The following is a 24,028-nucleotide window of genomic DNA, read 5'->3' as shown; positions in this document are numbered from 1 at the left end:
GACTCTTATTCTAGTTATAGTCATGTGATCATTAAATAATTTTACTAAATAATGTACATTTTCTGTGTCTTCTTTTTTTTTAACCTCTACATACTTCTCTGATTTTAATATTCTAGTTGTGTGACCTAATCAAACTGAAGCATGACGTCAGGAATGTTGATCATGTTTGAAGGAAAACAGCTAAAATGACAAAAACCTAGGGAGGAATTAAAAAAACATTTGGAGGGATTCTGTATGAGACATTTTCTGTACTTTCATTTAGCAGTTATTTATTAAATGCCAATTATGAGTCAGGTGTCAGTGCCAATTTAAATGGAATATGATGGGGTAGTATTCTCAAAGGGACATTTGTATCAGATATTAAGATTATTGTTTTAATTTTGTTTCAAAATATTGGACTTACTAAGAGAAACTGTAAAGCAGTGCTATCTATTATTTTATTAGGCAAATCCCCTCCAAATATTTTGCATTAAGAAAAAAGGATGGATAAAACTGCTTTTGCAGTAGTTGTTTTTATTATTATTTCTTTTGAGATGGAGTTTCACTCTTGTTGCCCAGGCTGGAGTGCAATGGCGCGATCTCGGCCAACTGGAACTTCCGCCTCCTGGGTTCAAGTGATTCTCCTACCTCAGCCTCCCGAATAGCTGGGATTACAGGTGCCCGCCATCACACCCAGCTAATTTTTTGTATTTTTAGTAGAGATGGGGTTTCATCATGTTGGCTAGGCTGGTCTCAAACTCCTGACCTCAGGTGATCCGCCCATCTCGGCCTCCCAAAGTGCTGGGATTATAGGCGTGAGCCACCGCACCCTACCTGCAGTAGTTATTTTTAAGAATAGTGTTGGTCTTCTGAATTTCATTTGCCTATTCATGCACCTGTACACATAAATTAAGTGTATATTGGGATGTTTTCATAATTTCTATATAATTACAGGTAATTATTACTTTATAAATAGCTTAAATTTTTAATTTTTTTTCTGGAGTTATATATCTAGGCAGTTAAATATTATATAAGAATTAAGAAAAAAACCAAAAACTTTGAAATTAATTATATTTTTGCAAGACCTTTGTCAGATAAAAATCCATGATTTTTTTTAATGTGCTTTAGCTTCAACAGAAATTGGCTGAAGAAGATAAAGAACAGAGAAAACTAAAGTTTAAGCTGGAACTCCAAGAGAAAGAAACAGAAGCTAAAATCGCTGAAAACACAGCAGGTATAGTAGAGGAATATTAACATATGGCCTGAAGAATCACACACAAGGTTATTATATGATGTGTCTTGGTGAATACTAGCATATTGGCTTATTTGCCAAAGGAGGGAAGCTCTTTCCTTTTTTTTTTTTTTTTTTTTGGCTGCTTAGAAAATAGGTGGCTTTAACATCCTGGTACTGGTATTAGTGAGAGCTTTACCTGTATTCATACTGATTTGGGCATTAAATGCATTGTTAACACCATGTCAATCCAATCACAAAAAGGTTGTTTGTTTTGTTGGAAGGGGCTGAACAAACAAGGGGAAATAATGATTACCAGTGCCTCTACCTTTCAACCAGCAGTTCAAATACCACTTATTGTTTTAGCTCGTTGAGAGGAAATACTTCTCCTTTGTATGAAGATAGTCACATATTCATTGCCAATGGAAACCTACATTTGATTAAAAAATCTGTTTTGTGCAATTAATAAGTTTTCATCTGATGATGTAGATGCTAATAGAGATAATATTTTGCCTGAGATTAAAGTGAAAGGTTGCCAAACTTTCAGATTATAAATGATTACCTTAAATATGTTCTGGAGTCTATCTTTACTCACAGGTCTTTGCAAGGAGAAATTTTTTAATGTGTTTTTGATATGTTATAGATACAATGAAATGATTCTCAATGGTCTGTGATCTCCATCTGTGTATGTCACTGTGAATGTCTCTCTCACATTGTTTTAGTATGTTAAGGAAAGAGAAATTTCATAGAGTGATAGACATTAGCATTCAGAGCCATTTTAGACATCACTGATTTTAACATTTTTATATCATTTGGAATGCTTTTAAGAAACAATTGAATTTTGTGATTAGTGTGAGGTTATCATCATGCTTTGCAAGTCACTTTAATGGGATTACATATGTGAAAGAATTATTTTAGGTCAGAGATTTGATTAACTAGTAGAGCTTGTCTTTAAAATATTACTGTGGAAAATAGAACTGAACATTGCTATGAAAATATATCAAAGATGACCATAAATAAATACACCAGCTGAATACTAGATGGTTGCTTTTCTGTTAGTGTTAAACTACCATAACGTTTTTATTTTTGTGTGTGGGAAAATATGAGAGCAACATATTTTGAGGAAAATTAATAGTTTGTTAAAAATAAGTATTTCAAATATAAATTTAGAACAACTTGGCAATTTCTTAGCTTTTTATAATCAAATATATAAATATACTAATTGTTAGGATACTATTACAAGAAATTTGTTTTGGATACTATTAGAAGATTTTTGTTTTAAGGCATTTGCATAATATTAACTTTGCATATGTCTTACAGAAATAATTTAATAAGATTTGGGTTTTCATAACCTCTTGAAAATCATGAATTAATGTGTCTGCCTAGCCCTAGCCCATTTATTTCTTGGAAGGGAAACCTAATTAAGCAATAATATTTACTACTTAATTTTTTTATAATGTAGCCAAGCAGATACTTCAAATATTTATTTATTGGTATTTAAGGGTTCCCATTTGAACAGTTTGAATCATGCATTCATAAAATGGAAATAATTTGATTACTTTGTTATTCTTATAATTATATTTCTCATTAATAACAAAATATTATATTAATAAATGTCAATTATTTAAAAGATGTTTAATAAAATGTTTATAGCATTCTAAATTGATGAAAATAACAGTGTTATTTAGTTTCTCTGGAACAAAACAATCTAACTAAGAGAGATATGTCCAACCATTTGCTTATAAAAATGACACAAAATGAAAATTCCCCAAAGTTTTTTTAAGGTATAAATTTTCAAAGTGTATCTTTCCTCTTTAATATTTTACTTCTATCTCATTTTAAGAAGAGACTTAAAGTATTTTGCCTATAACATTAGAAAGAATTATTATTACTATGTCAAAATAAAAATATGAATTGCTGAAGAAATTCATTGGTTTAAAACAACAGAAAATTTGGTAACTGACCCTTTGGTGGACTTTTGAACCTTTTCATATTTTCCCATTTTATGTATGATCTTAAATAAGCTTGTCTTAAATAAACTTATTTTCTATCTGATGAATAGGAGGTACAGTCAAAAAGCAAAACAGAACAACAAAAACTACCTTGTTAGTATCTTAATAGAAAAAAGAGCAGTATAGGACTATGATTATATCTAACGAATTCTTTATTTCTTGTAATGTGAAAGAACAAATAATCCACATATGCATGGATGTTTGTTTCTATGACTGCTCATTTTTATATTTGAAATAAAATGTGTATTTGGCAAAATATAAGCACGCACACATACATAAGTATTATAATATACTTAAGCAGAATATATATGTTTAAGAAGATCAAACCATTTCACAATAAAAGAAATACTTATAAGAACATCTGAACTAAACATTGGAAACAGCAAATAGGAGACAACCTGTCTATAGATTTTAAAAATAAAATGTTAACTAAAATATGAGGTACCCTAAGGAAATAGTAGGTATTTTCTTAGAGTATGTAAAATACGGAGATTTATATATAAAGATATTCATATAATATTAGTTGCTATAGCAAGAGAATTAAAAACAGTCTAACCATAAGGGAATTATTAAATAAGTTATGATACATTTATAATTTGAGACATTTTGTAATAATTAAGAATATTTGAGGATATGAGAAAAACATCATAACTATTAAGTGAAAGAAATAGGGGGAAAACTATAATATAATGTAAAAATAACAATATATATACATGTATGTTATATAAAATAAGAGGCAACTGTTGGTGGTCTTTAAGTGAAACTATTAATTTTTCAGTGAACAGTTTCTGCCTTTTTCAGATTTTCTATAATGAGCATAGATTTAGTGTTAAAAAAAATTGTTTTCAAAAGATGTGATTTTTTAAAGAAATTACTTGCCTCTAATCTTAAAATTTGAGACATAAAGACCATATGGTTTTATGATGGCTGTGATCCAGTTTTGCCATTTTTTACCCATGCCATTTTTTTAGTCTTTCAGCTTTTCCTTGTATTTATTTTTATATCTTTATGTTTATTATGTATCATATATACATTAGTCTATCTTGTCTTCCAAGGTGATTGTATAATTTATAAGACTCTGGTACAGTCAAGACCACGTAAAACAAAAGATGTCCAGTTCTCAGTAGGCAGTTTGGAGCAATTGGGAAGACCAAAATCCTTAGAGTCACATTGATCCAGGTTCAAATTACAGCTTGGACACTTGATATTGATTCTCTACCGTTGGGCATGTTATTTAACCTCCTTTAATCTTCTCCCGTGTAAAACGTGAATATTAACCAACTTACCAGATGATTTTAAGGATTAGTGTTAATATATCAAAGAACATGATATATAACTAGTACTCAGTAAGTTGTGGCTCAAATTAATATTATTTTGTTGCTTTACGTTTATGAAATTCTGAAATCTTTGATGTTATTATTGCCAGAAGTTGTGAAAAGACATTTTATTCTGTTTGGCTTTTAAGTAAAAATTAATGGGCTACTGTTAATAGATTTTGAAAGGCACTAAACTGAAAAATGGACAAACAGAAGAAGAAACAAAGTATTTGATTATTAATAAAACTGCAGTTGAGATACAGATATTTAATATCACTAATACATTTTACTCAAATGTGAATTCAAAATAAAAGAAATGGGATGCAAAAGATTTGAGCTTTTATGCAATGTGTACCTATGATGAACTTTTATGTAGACCATTACTTAGCTTCAAGTCTTTTTCCTTTGTTTCCCCATTGGTTTTTTCATAACACAAATCTGTTATTCTAATGTGATTTTATGAGAGTTTGAAACTCAGCTGTGTTCCCTATCATGTTAAAATCTCTGATGGTTGACTCCCTTACCTTTCTTTTCCTTTCTCACTTCACCATCATTATTGTCATTGTCACCATCATTGACACTGTTTATTAAGCACTTAAATGTTTCACAGGAACTATGCTTACTTCTTTACAAATCAGACAAATATTTATTACAGACTCATTATGTTCTAGGCACTGTGTTAGACACTGAATATAGATCAGCATATAAGACAGATTTGGGATCTCAGACATTTTTTTTTTTGTGCCTGTTATTACTTCTCTGAAATCATAATACACCATACATGTTGTAAGTAGTGGTTAAATGCGCAGACTTTGAATTCAGACCTTTGTTCTAATCTTTTTGCCACCTATCATGTGTAATGACAGCCTCACTAAGCATTAGTTAAAATCTACTATAGGTTGTTGTGATGCTTAAGTGAGATAATGTTTATGAAGTGCTTAACCCATAGAAGGCACTCGATAATAATTATTATGATAAGATGATGATGATGTAACCATCTTGTTTTCTCAAGACTTCTTCATCTAATAGAGGACATACTCAAAGTGTTCCTAAATGTGTGATTATGTAAATAATATCCCATACTTATCTATATAATTAGTATGGGATAGTAATTTATATATGGTTTTGTTTCATAAGGAATTGATTTTTATTTCTTTTGTTAAAATAGTTTACAAATAATTTTTATTAACAATTTAATTTGATCCCCAGTTTTGAGTTTTCCTTGATTTTTAGAATTAACCTTATTTCAAAAGTGTTGAAATATTTTTTAAAATCTAAAATCTCTAAAAAAAAAAGTTAGAATGTATAATAAGTAGGTCTTATTTAGTCTTAGGAAAAGCTGAAATGACCATCTCACTCCCTATGTGTTAATTATTTACTTCATTGTAGCTGTTTAAAACTTTTTACTGAGTTTTAGCTCATTAAATTATACATGTGGGTAATATTATTTGAAAATTGTATGAATGACCTTCAAATGCTAGGGGATGTTTTAGAGAAGCAGAGAAGAAACATTGCATTTTTGTTCTTTAGGTATGTATCTCTTCTCACCTAAAAAAAGTCATTAAAACACAAGCATTTTAAAATTGCTTTTAGTTCAATTGAATTTAACAATGAGATATAGTATGCTATGGCCTGATTTGCATCCATTAATTTACTCTTATGTCAGTGATGATGTGTTTTTATGCATCTTAAAAATAGCTTGTTCAATTAAACCTTTCATTTTTCCCAAACAGTCCCAGTGGGCATTATCTAGTGTTTTTTGTCTCTTTAATTTTTGTTATTCTATTATATTCTATTCTATTGCTTTTATAGCATGCAGATGATGCTTGAATTTTACATAAAAGTATTTATTTAAATAGTGTTTTATATGTTATTTTGTGATATTTAAAATATTTATATTTCTTTAAAAGCCTTATTTTTCTATTTCTTAAAAGCTCTCTTTAGAGCCTCTGCTTTATATGTTAGTTATTTTTCTTTCTTGCATGTCATCCATTAAAGATTAGCTGTGGAAGGTTGGAGCATGGAGAGATTATGAATGACAGAACAACTCCTGTAGAATAATAATCAGTTTTTGGTATTTAATGCTGTTTGACTTTTGCAGACACATTTCTTATTAACCTTTGGTACAAAGAGAAATCCAGGTTCCTGATATCTCATGGAGAAGATGAATTTGAGATCCTCTTCCAATTAAACTGAAATAAAGCCAATATTAGGTTTTAGCCAAAAGAACTCCTTAGTTCCTAAGTCTTGTGTTTTTAAGTCTCTATCTATCTATCTATCTATCTATCTATCTATCTATCTATCTATCTATCTATCTATCTTCTAATCTGTCTTACTGCATTTTAACCTGTAATTCAATGGTTACATAATTTGCTTAACTTACTTGTACTGATGATGCAAGCATTTGATTTTTCTCTTTAAACATAGATTTCTTTCTATGCATGCAAATTTAGACTGATACTTTGTAAATTAAAAAAATATATTGTCAATATATTTTTATTACAGAGAATGTTTATTTTCTTTTGGTAGGGAGAAGAGGAGTTTAATTGATATACTTTAATAGCAAGTATATCAAGATACCCTAGTGGATTAAAATGGGAGAAAAAATTATATTATAGAAAATGTTTACATTATTCTCTTGTGAAAAGATTATCTGTTACTATGTATCATATCTCAGATGATGTTGACCATCTAAGAGGAAGAAGAGTTAATTTTCTTTACCAGAATAGAAAATGGCTTAATTTTTATCTTTAAGAAATAATACACATTGGAATCTAATTTTTCTGTGTATATAATGGGCATCAATAAAATGTGATAGCTTTTAACCTAATACTTCAATGCCTTAACAGTATTAAATTATAATGCTGCCTTAAATTTATATCTATATTTATTTTTTTAATTTGAAAAGAAAAGGGATTTCAAGGATATGACCACTAATTTCAGATAAGAACATGAAGGCCCATCTCTGTGAAACACAGCAGGTAGAAATATTGATAGACTATTGAATATATTACTATCTTTGGCTACAGAATTCTATGGATATGAATCAGAATGAATTCTGGCGAGTGCCAGGTCAAATAATACTTGAGGAAAGAATATAACCAATTTTGTATCCTTGCTTCCTAGAAAAGTTTGTTTTTTTCTGGAAAAACAATAAAATTGCAGTAGACGGAGGATCCGTTATATGTAAGAATAGCCAACAGCTGGAAATATTTTATTGGGTTTAACATACAGTGGACTTTAGCATAATGTCAAGCATTTGAAAATATATGTAATTAAGGTATTTACAACATAAAAATAACAAAAATAAAACTTTTCAGAAAGTTATCGACTCTTTCACATGTCTAATGATTCTAAAGAGGAAATGAGATTAGAAAATATTTAGATAGCACTTATATTTCAAATAATTTTCATATTGGTATCTATTAAAATTTAATGCTGATAGTCTGTTTAGTAAATACACAAAAAATTTTTAAGTTATATTTCAAAAGGCATATAATTATCAATACTGATATTAATGCTTCAGGGATAAATTTTTCTCTTTCACATTGGAAAAGGTAGCTCCAATATCACATATATTAAATCTTTGAATGTAAGCATAGAACATATTTTTTATAAAGTCTTTGAGTTTTCTATAGTAAATACATGTGTATAGTAATCGAGGGTTTTTTAAAAAATGCTTTTGATTCATTGTCTTGCTACTGAAACGTACTATTTTGCATAATTTTCAAATTAATCTTGAACAGTTTCTGTACTGACACTGAGTGTATAAATTTACAGCAACTTTACAGAGGAAAGTTTGAAGTATATATTAAGAGTTTTAAAAGCTGACTTTTAATCTAGTCATCATACTTCTAGTAATTTTCTTAATTAGGTATGTATATACATAAAGATGTGTATACAAAGATATTCATTACAGTGTTGTTTATATAGCCAATAGTTGGAAACTTCCATAATCTCATATTAGGAGCATCTTAGTTGAATCATATATAGCATGTACAAATGATAAAATTTCATGTGCTATTTTATGTTTTTGAAGAGTACTGAAGAATGTAGAAACATATGCTGCTTATTTTAATTACAGGGTTACAAGGCTATACTAAATATTTTTCTCCTTTAAATTTTTATGAGTTTGTACTACTTTTTAATCAGAAAAAGTTATTTACAAAGTAATTGTATAAAATGTTGCAAAGTCCAGTTTTAAAAAACAAATAGTCCCATCTATGAAAGAAGTTCTGGAGTAATCAGTTGAATTCAGCATTGTTATGCCAAAAACAGAAACATTGAACTAATTTGAGTAGGTTTTGGTTAATTTTCTACTGGTGTGGGTCATCTACCATCTATTTTAAAATTTCCAATAACCAGTTTATGCAAAGAAGGAAAAATTACAATTATTAAGGAAATTAAAATATATAGTGTTTGTAGTTCTAGAATATATATTTGGTGGTTTTATAAATGCCAATTGTTCTCAGATTTGCAAGAAATCAATGTGACATCATTATAATTCTTCTCCAGATGGTTATTGCTCAGGTAAAACTGTAATGGTAGATATTCATAGAATCTGAGATTCTTTATATGTAGTAAAGTCTGATCTTTTACAAAATTATTGTCTATATTGCTTAGAATTTTCCAGCATGAATTATTATCCAGTTATTATTTGATATGTTTAAAATCCTAATGATTTATTTTTCCTTCTTTTTAATTTAGCCTTTTATGTTTACGTAACTACCATAGGATGTTAACAGATGGATTTTTTTTCCTGCAAAATGTCTGTCCTCCAAATTATGTTATTTAGAGAATCATGAGCCAATGTTTAAACTAGAATGTTATCCAAGGTACTGTCTCACTCTTACTGTATTTTAAAAGTAGTTTGAAAAGTGTGGAATATGGATTTGTCAATAGACTTGGGTCTACTAAGAAAATATGTACTCTGCCTTGACTCAATAAACTCATACTTAGTATGGTTCAGCTTCTTCATATTTACTCTTGCCCATATTAGAAAACAATTAGCTTACTAAACAAATTTGAGTATTTGGTTGAGGGGGGTACGGGTGATCCTCTCTGAATCTTTCTCATTTGACTAAGAATTATAGGATATTTGATAACCGTGTTTAAAAATGGAGATATCCAAATATTATTGTAAACACCCAATGATTTGTTTTACCTACACTATAAGTATTTTACTTGGTTGGCTTACATAGTAGCTAATAATATTTGTTAATGTAATTTAACTGCTGTGAACCTTTACTGAACAAATATTGAAATTTATTCAAGTCAAAGAAAGAGAATCTCTAATGACTTTTGTTAAAGCTTCTATTTAATAGTTAAGGAGAAAAGTTTGTATGACATATGAGATGCAATTAACAGTAGATTTTACATTTAATAAAAAGAAAGAAGCATGCGTATTTGCTTTATTCATTCCATCATAATTTGCATTAGAGCTGTGGGTGTTTAATGAGCAAATTCCAACTAAAATGCTATATTGATTTTCTAGTGAACTTTGTAATAGTCATCCACCTTGGAAAAGCTCAGTGTTTACAATTAAGTTTTCTTTACTAAAAATGTTTGAGAGTTGCATATTGATCCTTCGAAAGTACTGAATTCCAGAATCAGGATTTTTTATAAACAACAAATTTCACATCTAACCTAATAGATGTTAAAAATTGTCATTCAGTTATACCTTAATTTTGGTTTTGAGGGTTTTTTGTTTTATTTTTAATTGACAAATAATAGCTGTATATATTATTCCCTTAATTGATGTATGATTTGCAGATTTATGAAGTGCAATGTGATGTTTCAGTACATGTACATACATTGTGAAATGATCAAATCAGTCTGATTAACATATTTACCACCTCAAATACTTACTGTTTCTTGGTGATGAGGACATTTAAAATCCATTATTTTAGCTTTTTGAAATATACATTACTATTCATTATCAGTCACCTTGATGTGTAATAGATCACCAGAACCTATTCCTCCTGTCAAACTGAAAATTTTATTTTTTGACCAAGATCTCTCCTTTCCTCCTCCACCCTCACCCCCAGCCTCTGGTAGCTATTGTTCTACTCTCTACTTATGTGTGTCCCACATTTTTAGATTCCACATATGTGAAATCATGAGGTATTTGTCTCTCTGTGCTTGGCTTATTTCACCTAGCATAATGTCCTCTAGGTCTACTCATGTTGTTGCAAATGACAGAATATCCCTTCTTTTTTTCAGCTTTTCCAGCTGAGAAACCTAAATCCTACCCTTTAAAGGCTGTATTGTATTCCATTGTACCACATTAAAAAAATTCATTTATCCATTGTTTGGCATATCTGTTGTTTCTATATCTTGGCTATTGTGAGTAATGCTGCAATGAACATGGGAGTGTAGGCATCTCTTTAATGTACTTCTTTCAACTCCTTTGGATACATACCTGGAAGTGGCACTGCTGGATCACATGGTAATCTATTTTTAGTTTTTTGTGGAACCTCATACCGTTTTCCAAAATGGCTGTACTAATTTACAATACCACCAACATTGTGTAATGGTTTGCTTTTCTCCACATCCACACCAACACTTGTTATCTTTCATGTTTTTGATAATAGCCAATCTAACAGGGGTGAGGTGATAGCTCATTGTGATTTTAGTTTGTCTTTCTCTTGTGATTAGAGATGTGCAGCTTTCTTTATATAACTGTTAGCCATTTGTCTTTTTTTGAGAAATATTTGTTAGGTTCTTTGCCCATTTTTATTTATTTTATTTTATTTAGTTTTCAGACTGAGCCTCACTCTGTCGCCCAGGCTGGAGTGCAGTGGCACGATGTTGGCTCACTGCAACCTCCAACTCCCGGGTTCAAACAATTCTTGTGCCTCAGCCTCCCGAATAACTGGGATTACAGGCTCATGCCACCAGGCCTGGCTAAGTTTTGTATTTTTAGTAGAGACAGGGTTCCACCATGTTGGTCATGCTAATTGTTCTTGAGTAGTTCGAGTTCCATGTATATTTTTGGTATTATTCTTTTAATTAATGTGTCATTTGCAGATATTTTCTCTTACACTGTAGGTTGTCTCTTACTGTTGTTTCCTTAACTGTGCAGAAGGTTTTTAGTTTGATGCAATCCTATTAGTCTGTTTTTACTTTCATAGCATGTGCCTTTGGGGTCATATTCAGGAAGTCTCTGTCTAAACCAATGTCATGGAACTTTACCCGTGTTTTCTTCTAGTAGTTTTACAGTTTCAGGTTTTATGTTTTAGTCTTCAGTGCATTTTAAACTGGTTCTTGAATAAGGGATGAGATGATGCTTATTTTTATTCTGCATGCAGATATCTAATTTTCCCAGCACCATTTATTGAAGAGATTATACTTTCTCCATTGTGTGTTCTTGGTACCTTTGTTGAAAATCAGTTGACCATAATTGTGTGGGTTTATTTCTGGATGCTCTATCCTGTTCCATTGGTCAGTGTGTCTGTTTTTATGACAATACCATGCTGGTTTTTTTTTTTTTTTTTGAGACAAAGTCTTGCTCCGTCGTCCAGGCTGGAGTACAGTGGCGTGATCTCAGCTCACTGCATCCTCCATCTCCCAGGTTCAAGTTCTTCTCCTGCCTTGGCCTCCTGAGTAGCTGGATTACTGGAATGCACCACTTACGCCCAGCAAATTTTTGTATTTTTGGTAGATATGGGGTTTCACCATGTTGACCAGGCTGGTCTCGAACTCTTGACCTCAGGTGATCCATCAGCCTCGGCCTCCCAAAGTGCTGGGATTACAGGCATGAGCTACTACACTCAGCCACCATGCTGTTTTGATTACTCTGGCTTTGTGATATATTTTAAATGGTAGTTACTTAAAATTGCTTTGACTGTTTGGGGTCTTTTGTGATTCCATATGAATTTTAGGATTGTTTTTTCTATTTCTATTTCTATTTCTGTGAAGAATTACAGTAGAATTTTTATAGGGATTGCATTGAATCTTTAGAGTAATGCCTTAATTTTGAAAAACATTCTTATCATTTATAAATTCTATAACTAGATTTTATGTGTTTGTGCATGTGTGTTTTCTGGCATTTAAAATTTTAACCTTAGAATACTTAAATGGCAACATCCTTTAAATGCACATATACATCTTTGGATTTGAAGTAGCATTAAAAAAAAATGTTTTCTCTTGATCACACAGGACCAAAGAAGCCCTCTGTATATAATACTTACTTTTAAGCATAGAGATGTTTAGACTTATTACTAAAGCACCTGATATGCTAGTCTTACCTCTTTCATCAGGTACTATTTCATGTAAAGTGGTATATAACTTGCATTACAAGTAACTGTATAAAGATCTGGCCACAGTTTATAGAAATGAAAGGAAACCTATTGGCATTTAAAGTTTAGTAATTAGTATTTTAACATTTTGATATCTCAGAATATTTCAGGGTAGCATGTTGATCTATGCTTATATCACTATTTACCATCATTTTGTCCCTTCTGTCTGGCCTACAAATTAGAAGTATTTTATTAGACTGATGTGCTGCCTGCTGCACTAAGGAGGCAACTTAGAAGTATATGATAATGTTAAACTTAAAAAATCTTAGAATACCATATTTTTGTTTGTTTGATTTTTGAGACCCTGTCTTGCTCTGTCTTCCAGGCTAGAGTATAGTGGCACAATCTTGGCTTACTGCAACCTCCTGCTCCTAGGTTCAAGCAGTTCTCCTGCCTTAGCCTCCCAAGTAGGTGGGACTACAGGCGTGAGCTACCATGCCTGGCTAAGTTTTGTATTTTTAGTAGAGATGGGTTTTCATCATGTTGGTTAGGCTGGTCTTAAACTCCTGACCTCAGGGGATCCACCTGCCTTGATCTTCCAAAGTGCTGGGATTACAGATGTGAGCCACTGCAATATTTTTGATAAACTATTATTAATATAAATATGGTATGCAGCATACAATATAGAATGGATTCAGAATAATTTTTCTTTCAGTCCCTTACATAATTTTTGCCTGCCAATGAAAAAGGCTAAAAATTGAGGAATTTTGACTTAGATTTTTAATATGTGAGTAGTACAAATTAATCAAAACCACATTATTAATATGTCTAGGAATTAAGTCACATTGTGACTGTGGTTTGAGTATTTACTGTAGTGGTAGAATGGAACTAACATTTGTTGATGATCCACTTTATTTTATTTATTTGGCCAAGAGCTTTCATATATTTTCTAATTGAATTTTTCATAACATCATGAATAGTGGTATTTTACCCATTTTATATACCTGAACTTCAACTAAAATAATGTAAGAAATTAACAAAAACAAGGTTGCTAACCCTTAATACCTTAGATCACAATTAAAACTCATATTCTTCCATACACCATGCTATTAACCATACTATGCAAGATACACCATGTTGGTTTCTCCAAGCTGTTATTACTGCCCTTACTGGTAGGATATTCTGTAGCATTAGAAGGGAAAAATAAAATTCATTTTTGTGTACTACAGTTGATAGAAGTTGCTGTCGAAACAGCATGAGGCGCCAGGCGTGGTGGCTCACACCTGTAATCCTAGCACTTTGGGAGGCCAAGGCAGGTGGATCACCTGAGGTCAGGAGTTCGGGATCAGCTTGGCCAACATGGCAAAACCCCATCTCTACTAAAAATACAAAAAATTAGCTGGGTATAGTGGTGGGCGCCTGTGATCCCAGCTACTCAGGAGGCTGAGGCAAGAGAATTGCTTGAACCCGGGAGGCGGAGGTTGCAGTGAGCTGAGATTTCACTGTTGCACTCCAACCTGGGCAACAGAATGAGACTCTCAAAACAAACAAACAACAACAACAACAAAAAACCAGCATGGGGAATTGATACAGTAGTCCCATCTTATCTGTGGTTCCTTTTTCCATGGTTTCAGTTATTCAAAGTCTGAAAATATTGTGAAACATTTCAGAAATAAACAGTTCATAAGTTTTAAATTACATATTGTTTTGAGTAGTGTAATGAAATTTTATGCCATCTTGCCCAGGGTGTGAACTGACTGGCTAGTTAGATCCATGCTGAATACTCTACCACCACTTTTCCACTACTTACAATTTAAGAAATACAATAATAACTTTTTTTTTTTGAGACAGGGTCTTACTCTGTCATCCATGCTGAGTGCAGTGGCACAATTACAGCTTACTGCAGCCTGTACCTCCTAGGCTCCAGCTGGGTTTCACCAAGTTGGCCAGGCTGGTTTCAAATTTCTGGGCTTAAGTGATTCTCCCACCTCAGCCTACCAAATTTTTATTTTTTTGTAGAGACAAGGTCTCACTATGTTGGCCAGGCTGGTCTCGAACTCCTGGGCTCAAGTGATTCTCCCGCCTTGACCTGCCAAAATGCTGGGATTATAGGTGTGAGCTACCATGCTGGGCCTAATAACTATCTTGATTAACTGTATATTAATCTGTAACAATCCTTGGGCAGGGATCCAATGCTTTACAAACTAAAAGAGCATTTCAAAATATTTCTGAAGTTTATTTTGTAGTTCGACAGTATAAATAAAATTTGGTTCAGCAATTCAGGTATTTGAGGCCCTCTTTGTCTAATGTTGCAGTAATATTATTATTATTTTTTGAGATGGAGTTTCGCTCTCATTGCCCAGGCTGTAGTGCGATGGTGTGATCTCGGCTCACTGCAACCTCCACCTCCCGGGTTCAAGCAATTCTCCTGCCTCAGCCACCTGTGTAGCTAGGATTGCAGGCATGTGCCACCACGCCCGGTTAATTTTGTATTTTTAGCAGAGGCGGGGTTTCACCATGTTGGCCAGGCTGGTCTTGAACTCCCGACCTCATGTGATTCGCCCACCTTGGCCTCCCCAAGTGCTGGGATTACAGGTGTGAGCCACCGTGCCTGGCCCACATTGCAGTAATGTTTTAAAAAATTATGTAAGATTTCAAACATACAAACAATAAAATTATGCTTAAGAAATGATAATTTCAGATAACATTAAAGCTCCTGATACAGTGCTGCAAAAATCTAGATGATGCCGTTTGTATTAAAATCTATATCAACAGTGTCCCCTGCTCTGTGCAGATGTGCACTACTATAACAGCACAGCATTGTCCTATTTTATTCTTCCCTTACCCATTTTCTTTCCTCCCCTTCCACCTTCCCACTGAGATAATTCCTATTTTGAATTTTGTGTTTACCCTTTTCATGATCATTGTATTATTATTTATTTATTTGATACTGAGTCTCACACTGTCACCCGGGCTGGAGTGCAGTGGCGCAATCTCGGCTCATTGCAACCTCCGCCTCCTGGGTTCACGCCATTCTCCTGCCACAGCCTCCCGAGTAGCTGGGACTACAGGCGCCTACCACCATGCCTGGCTAATTTTTTGTATTTTTAGTAGAGACGGTTTTTCACCATGTTAGCCAGGATGGTCTTGGTCTCCTGACCTGGTAATCTGCCCGCCTAGGCCTCCCAAAGTGTTGGGATTACAGGCGTGAGCCACCGTGCCTGCCCTGCTCATTGTATTATTTTTACTAACTGCGTCTATTCATAAGTAGTGGGTAGAGTTGTTTTACTTTGAAACTTGCTATTTTTGCCAGCATTTTGTTTTTGAGATTTGTCCATTTGTCCATAGTCAAGTCATTTTAAATGCTGGGTAGTATTCCATTCTGAATGTAATTTATTTATTCCTGTTAATGTTGATGGACATTTGGGTTATGCCTAACCTTTTGCTGTTATAAGCAATGCTGCAGTAAGTATTTTTGTACATGTTTACATTTACATATGTGCATGAATTTCTCTAGGCTACATATCAAAGAGGGGATTTGCTAGGCTAGGCCTATCTTCAACTTCAATAAACATTGCCAAATTGCTCTTCAGATGGTTGTAGAAATGTATCTGCCTATCTGCAATATGTATGAGAGTTTTCTTTATTTCACAGGCTTACAACATTTGCTATTATTAGACCTTTAAATTTTTGCTCTTTTTAGGGGTATGAAGTGGTATCCCAGTTTTGCAGTACCTATTACTAAAAATACTATTTTCTGAATTGATTAATTGATATTAATTCAGTTTAATGAGTAGTCCTTACAATAATAATTACTTATGGCTTTTATTTTTGCTAAAGGTATACATTTCTCCTTTATTTTCTATGATTGATTGTGTGCTTTATATATTTTGGTAGCTCTGGTTGAAGAAGTGTATTTTGCGCAGAAGGAACGTGATAAAGCTGTTATGTCTAGACTGCAATTAGCCATTGAGGAGAGAGATGAAGCAATTGCACGAGCGAAGCATATGGAAATGTCTCTAAACATGTATGTACACTTTTAAAACTCTATGATATTAGGAGCACTTATAAAAGGTATGCTTTAGGTGGTAGTTACGTATTCAAAAATGTGACTCATTCTTAATGTGTTACCCTAGGAAATTGCATATCTCCAGTCTTTTTCTTTCTTTCTTTTTTTCTTTTTTTTTTGAGATGGAGTCTTGCCCTGTTGCCCAGGCTAGAGTGCAGTGGCGCAATCTCAGCTCACTGCAGCCTCCACCTCCCGGGTTCAAGCGATTCTCCTGCCTCAGCCTTCCGAGTAGCTGGGACCACAGGCGCCTGCCACCATGCCTGGCTAATTTTTTTTCTTTTAGTAGAGATGGGGTTTCACCATGTTAGCCAGGGTGGTCTCAGACTCCTGATCTTGTGATCCGCCCACCTTGGCCTCCCTAAGTGCTGGGATTACAGGCGTGAGCCACCGTGCCCGACCTCTCCAGTCTTTTTCTAAAACCTTAGGCATGCTAGTTTGCCTGTCAGGAATAGCAGTCAATTTAAAAAAAGAGAGAAAGAATTGCACATCACTCTCAATACAATTACTTTCTTTATTTCTTCGTAGTTTTGTTGTTCCTTCATATGTGACTCCTCTTTTTATTATCTCGTCTTCTCCTTATTATCACTTTTAAAATTTATTTGAGCCATCTAAGTCTTTCACTGCTCTCTGCTTAATATCCCTGTTCCTGTTCTTTACTATTTTTTACTTGCAGTTTTTTTTAGCTTTGGTTTTTAAACTTGAGTGATACTTGAATAGGGTGGAGCCTAAGAATCTACATTTTTTAAAGCAACCCAGGTGATTCTGATAGATAAGTGATGGACTACACTTAGAGAAACAATGCCCTAGAAATATGTACTTTTCAAATTCTAATGTACAATCTAATCACTTGGGGGATCTTGTCAGAATGCAGATTCTGGTTCATTAGGCCTGGGTTGGGACCAGAGATTCTGTCCTTATAACAAGCTCCCAGATGTTACACATGATGGTAGTCTAAGGAATATGCTTTAGTGGAAAGGCCCTAGAACATCTAGAAATATGTTACCTGTACAGATAGATAGAATCCAGTAATCTAATATTTAATGATCAATCAGCATACTTATGGCATGTTTACTTTGTCCCGTGTTGTAGTAGACTCTTGGAGGAACGGAGTAAAGTGCTAATTAAAACATGGTTCACTGGGGAGACAAAAAGCCACAAATAATTAATAATATGTGTTCAACTTGTGATTAGGTAATATTTGTTTTTTGTTTAGATTAATGATTTCATTTTTTTGAAGATTGATAGGCTCATTGTAGACCATTAAACTTGTTGGGAAAAAAAAAAAACAAATAAAGAAACAAAAACATTCACCTAAATTCCACAATGCCTATTCCAAAATAACCATCTTTATCCATAGGGAAACATTATTTCAAACATTTTCTCTTATATACTTAAATATCATTACCTAGAAGGATAGATGGCTTGGGGTTGATTGGAGGTAGCTATAGATTTAATTCGATAAAAATCAATTCATTCTCTACATGTTGTTGTATTTGAGAAGCAGTGTAATGTAGAGATTAAGAGCACAGATTCTGAACCCAATCTATCTTTGAATATTGGTTCTGCTGCTTTCTTGCTGTATAGCGATGGACAAATTACCCAAAGTCTATAAGGCTCAGTTTTTTGGTCTACAAAATGTATATAATAGTGCAGGTTATGAGGACTTATACAGGTTGTCATAAGGACTAAATTACTTGTTGACTATATATGTATATATGTAAAATATTTGATATATATAATTAAAAAATATATATATATGTATGGGTTGGTTGTTTGTTTAGAGACAGAGTCTTGCTACATCACACAGGCTGGAGTGCAGTGGTGTAATCAGAGCTCATTGCAGACTTGAAGTGGGCTTAAGTGATCCTCCTACCTCAGCCTCCCAAGGAGCTATGACTACAGGGACTTCAGGCACATGCCACCATGCTTGGCTAATTTGTAAAGTTTTTTGTAGAGATGGGGTCACACTGTGTGGCCCAGGCTGTTTTCAAACTCTGGGCCTCAAGCGATCCTCTCACCTTGGCCTTCCAAAGCCCTGAGATTACAGGCATGAGCCATTGCACCTAGCCAAATCACTGAATATTGAAAAGTACGTGGCTCATAGTGGGTGCTATGTAAGTGTTAACTTGAATTTAAGAGTAATAGTCAATTGAAGTGAAATTGAAGAAAATTTTGAACTTCATGCAATATTTTCTCTCAACAAACTATATTTATTTTCTAAACACTCTTCTAATAACAAATGAGACTGAAAAAAAGGTGTTGGAGTCATCAAATTTTTTTCTTTTATTTAATATATATTTATTTTTAAAAATTGAATAGAGCCGTGGTTTCGCCATGTTGCCCAGGCTGGTCTCGAACTCCTGGACTCAAGCAATCTACCTGCCTCAGTTTCTACAAAAAAAAATTATTTAAAAAATTTAGCTTGACATGGTGATAAATGCCTGTAGTCCCAGCTACTTTATAGGCTGAGGTGGGAGGATCGCTTGAGCCCCAGAGATGGAGGCTGCAATGAACCTATGTACTCCAACCTGGGTGACAGAGCAAGATCTTGTCTCAAGAAAAAAAAAAAAAAGATAAATACATAGCTCAGAGGGTGGCAAGTAGGACATGATTGCAGTCTCATTTTCATTCTTTCTGGGCCTGATAATTAAAAGGGCTTGCATTCCTCAGATAAAAGTTCTTTTCTCATATGAAAGAAAGAAAGAAGCACTTTAAAACTCCACTTTTTTCATTAAGAATTTCACATTAAAAAATCTGTAAAAGTTGTATTCATTTCTATAGCCATGTTAGTTTTTATAGCCAAAGTGTGCCCTGTTGTTTAATCTTAACTTTAAAAGGATTGAATAATCATTGCTGGAAGTTTTGTCATAGATAGCATTTTTATCCCTGAGTTTTTTATTGTGAGGAATCACTGGGTGCGTCAGTGGAAACAAAAACACAAACTCAACGTGCTTTTTTCTTTTCTCTTATTCAACACAACAGTCAACACAGAAGCCTTTTTTGACCAAATGTGTAGTTATTTTCCCCACACACCAAGTAAGTAATCAGTTCTGCAGTAGACACCGGCTGGGTGTCCTCCAATTAAATTCTGACACTATCCACCTGGAGAAAGCATCAGATCCCATAGGTTGAGGGCTCAGTCCCACAAGACTGGCCCTGCTTCAGACAAAAATCGTTAAGTCCAGGCCTCTGAAACTTCTGACTGACCAGCTTCAAGTGAGGGTTCATACAGTTCCCTCTTTGGGTTCGATTAATTTGTTAGAGCAGCTCACAGAACTCAAGGAAAACTTACATTTATTATAAAGGATATGACAAAGGATACAGATGAAGAGATGCATAGGTCAAGGTATGGGGGAAGAGGTGCAGAGCTTCCATGCCCTCCTTGGGTACACCACCCTCCAGGAACCTCCACATGTTCAGCTATTAGGATGCTCTAGGAATCCTGTCCATCTGGGTCTTTTATGGAGACTTCATTACGTAGGCATGATTGATTAAACCACTGGCCATTGGTGATCAACTTAACTGCCAGGCCCCTCTGCAGAGGTTGGGGGTTGAAGCTCAGAGTCACAACCTTTTAATTATACAGCCTTCCTCATGACCAGCCTCCATCCAGAAGGTATCTAAGGGCTGCCAGCTATCAGTTAATCATTAGCATACAAAAAGACATCACTTTGGAGATTGCCTGTAGGTGAGGAAAGGAGTGGGGGAGTGGAATGATGACCAAATATTTATTTCACAATATCACAGCAGGTGAATGAATTTCACTTTCAAAGTAAGAGCTCATAAATACCTTATTCTCTGATTTAACATGCTTCAGATTGGCTGTGTGTTATCCTTGTATTCAAGTTTTTTTATGAATATAATTCTTGAGTCAGGTATCCTTTTATTCTAAACATTGTAAAAATGTTACTCTCTTGTCTTCTGTTATTGTTTGCCTGAAAAGAAGTCTTGAGATCAATCAGATTCCCGATCCCTTTGTGTGTGTGGGTTTTGTTTGTTTGTTGTTTGTTTTTTGAGACAGAGTCTTGCTCTGTCACCCAAGCTGGAGAGCAGTGATGTGATCTCAGCTCACCACAACCTCCGCCTCTGGGATCCAAACTATTTTCCCACCTCAGCCTCCCAAGCAACAGGGACTGCAGGTGAGTGCCACCACACCTGGCTAATTTCTGTATTTTTAGTGGAGATGGGGTTTCACCATTTTGGCCAGGCTGGTCTGGAACTCCTGACTTCAAATGATCCACCCACCTCAGCCTCCCAAAGTGCTGGGATTACAGGCATGAGCCACCATGCCTGGCTGTGTGTGTGTGTGTGTGTGTGTGTGTGTGTGTGTCTGCCTTTTTTTTTGTCAGATACCTGAAGGATTCATCCTTTATTCTTAAAGTAGGGCTGAATCAGGGCAATTGTGTTCATCATTCTTTAATAAGGTTTTGGGGACCACAGCATGCTTTTCAAAGGATTATTTGATTCTTCCTTTATTTCATGGAAATTTTACCTTTTTAAAAAAATTTAACTTTTATTTTAAGTTCAGGGGTGCATTTGCAGGTTTACTATATAAGTAAACTTGGGTTTTGGGGTTGTTTTGTACAGATTATTTCATCACCCCAGTATTAAGCCTAGTATCCATTAGTTTTTTTTCCTGATCCTCTACTTCCTCCCATCCTCCATGCTCCAATAGGCCCCAGGTCTGTTGTTCCACTCTATGTGTCCATGTGTTCTCATAATTTAGCTCCCACTTATAAGTGATAACATGTGGTATTTGGTTTTCTGTTCTGGCATTAGTTTGCTAAGGATAATGGCCTCCAGCTCTGTCCATGTTCCTGTGAAGGACATGATCTTGTGCTTTTTTATGGTTCCGTGCTATTATTTCGTGGAAATTTTACTTTCTAAATAAGTTTTTTTGTAGAGATAGGGTCCTGCTATGTTGCCCAGGCTGGTCTCAAACTCCTGGCTTCAAGCAGTCCTCCCTCCTTGGCCTCCCAAGGTGATGGGATTATAGCTGTGAGCCATCACAACTGGCTCATGAGAATTTTAGGTCTACAAATGTTTTGGATTTTAGGTTTTCTACTTTAGAGACTCCAGATACACTTATACGGGACATTTTTGTCCTTATATGTTATCTATTCAATAACGATTAATATTTTAATCTGCTTTTGCATTCACTGTGATGATTACAAATCTTTCCTTTATGTTGGTAATCCCAATTGTCATTGTTCCTTTCCATGGTCTTTCTAATTAATGTATGTAATTTTTATTTATTTGTTTATTTTTGATTCTCAATTTATTTCCTTAAGTTTTATATTTCTCTTTTCACTTTATTGTTTTAGCCCCTTCTCTTTTATTGAAATGATTTTCTTTTCTTTTTCTTTATAAAATGCCAACCATGGGTAGGAAAATTTTCTTCTTTCCCTTGTGTCTTATTTCATTCATGCTGCCGCAATAATAGAATACCTGAGACTAGGTAATTTATAATGAACAGAAATTTATTGGCTCACAGTTCTGGAGGCTTGAAATTCAAGATCAAGGTGCTGGCAACTTTCAAGGGCCTTTTTGCCGAGTCATCACATGGTGGAAAGCAGAAGGGCAAAAACAGGCAAAAGGGAGCTAAACTTGCCCTTCTATAATGACATTAATTCATCCCATAAGAGAGGAGCCTAGTGGCCTAATCACCTCTCAGAGGTCTTACTTCTTAATACTGTTACCATGGCATTTATTTATTTATTTATAGACAGAGTCTCGCTCTGTCTCCCAGGCTAGAGTGCAGTGGCGCTATCTTGGCTCCCTGCAAGCTCCGCCTCTCAGCTCCCTGCAAGCTCTGCCTCCCGGGTTCATGCCATTCTCCTGCCTCAACCTCCCAAGTAGCTGGGACTATAAGCGCCTACCACCACGCCCAGCTAATTTTTTGTATTTTTAGTAGAGACGGGGTTTCCTTGTGTTAGCCAGAATGGTCTCTATATCTGGATCTCGTGATCCGCCCGCCTCAGCCTCCCAAAGTGCTGGGATTACAGGCGTGAGCCACCGCGCCCGGCTGACAATTAAATTTTAACGTGAGTTTTGGAGAGGACAAACATTCAAATCATAGCACCTTGGTTTATGTTTTCTCATTTTATTACAAACTAATTTCTTTTGCATGTTTTGTGTTGTATTCGTGGTGTATTCACAGTTGCCATATCATTTCTTTGCATCTTACTCATATTTGAAATAGGCAATTTTGTTAAAAACTTTTAGCAGAACATAATGGTACAAGTGAATTTTCCTTAATAAACTTTTTTTTTTTTTTTTTTTTTTTTTTGAGAAGGAGTCTCACGCCTCGCTTTCGTCGCCCAGGCTGGAGTGCAGTGGCATGATCTTGACTGACTGCAACCTCCACCTCCCGGGTTCAAGCTATTATTCTCCTGCCTCAGTCTCCTGAGTTGCTGGGATTATAGGCACCTGCCACCCCCCCAGCTAATTTTTGTACTTTTAGTAGAGACAGGTTTTGCCATGTTGACCAGGCTGGTCTCGAACTCCTGACCTCAGGTGATCTGCCCGCCTCGGCCTCCCAAAGTGCTGGCATTACAGGTGTTAGCCACCATGCTCAGCCTCCTAAACATTTTATTTTTAGGCCTGTTTGCCTTCTTTGAGCTGCCATTTCTTGGCAAGGCATTGCTTTTGCTACTTTTCTATATAACCCTAGGGCAATGGGATGGGAATGGAGTTTGGTAAGACCTCTCTGGGACTGTATGCTCCTTTTGTGGGAGGTTCTGTCCTCTGCTTATGGGATTTTGTTTGGTGCCGTACATTAAGGGTTCATGCTATCTGGTCTCTCTATATGTATCCTAATTTCATGGGGATATTGCTTTTGGGCTTTTATTTGTTTCACTATTGTAGTAAAACATGGCCAGCCTTGATTCTTGCTTCCTCTATATAGATTCTTAGGTAATACAGGCTTTTCTTCATGAAAAATTTTTGTTAGTTTTCTCTGGGCTGTCTACTCAACTCATTCTCAGATTATTTCTAAGCTGTGTGGTATCAGTGAAAATTTCTGTTTTGTTAGCTCACTGTCTTCCCAACACCTGTTTCATAGGTAATCTAGCCAAAATAATCATCTCTGCACCCTGCACTCCCTCCCTATTTAAAAAAATTACTACATGACAGCCTACTTTCTTTACCATTTGGTTAATTTGCATATTCTATTCATGTAG

At 34.6% G+C, this 24,028-nt stretch overlaps 1 protein-coding gene across 10 annotated transcripts in view; it reads left to right on the top strand.

Annotated features, from left to right (window-relative positions):
* The window catches only part of MIPOL1 (mirror-image polydactyly 1), a 404,420-nt gene that overhangs the window by 75,766 nt on the left and 304,626 nt on the right, over positions 1–24,028 (top strand). For all 10 annotated transcript variants that reach the window (XM_050798634.1, XM_050798627.1, XM_050798636.1 and 7 more), the window contains 2 exons: positions 1,108–1,213; positions 16,676–16,805. In XM_050798634.1, the coding sequence (XP_050654591.1) occupies positions 1,108–1,213; positions 16,676–16,805 (236 nt within the window). The remainder of the gene's footprint in view (positions 1–1,107; positions 1,214–16,675; positions 16,806–24,028) is intronic.

The sequence above is a fragment of the Macaca thibetana genome, chromosome 7 (genome assembly GCF_024542745.1).
Source record: "Macaca thibetana thibetana isolate TM-01 chromosome 7, ASM2454274v1, whole genome shotgun sequence".
Lineage (NCBI taxonomy): Eukaryota > Metazoa > Chordata > Mammalia > Primates > Cercopithecidae > Macaca > Macaca thibetana.
The sequence above is the reverse complement of the archived record's forward strand: the minus strand, read 5'-3'. Positions and strand labels throughout refer to the sequence as shown.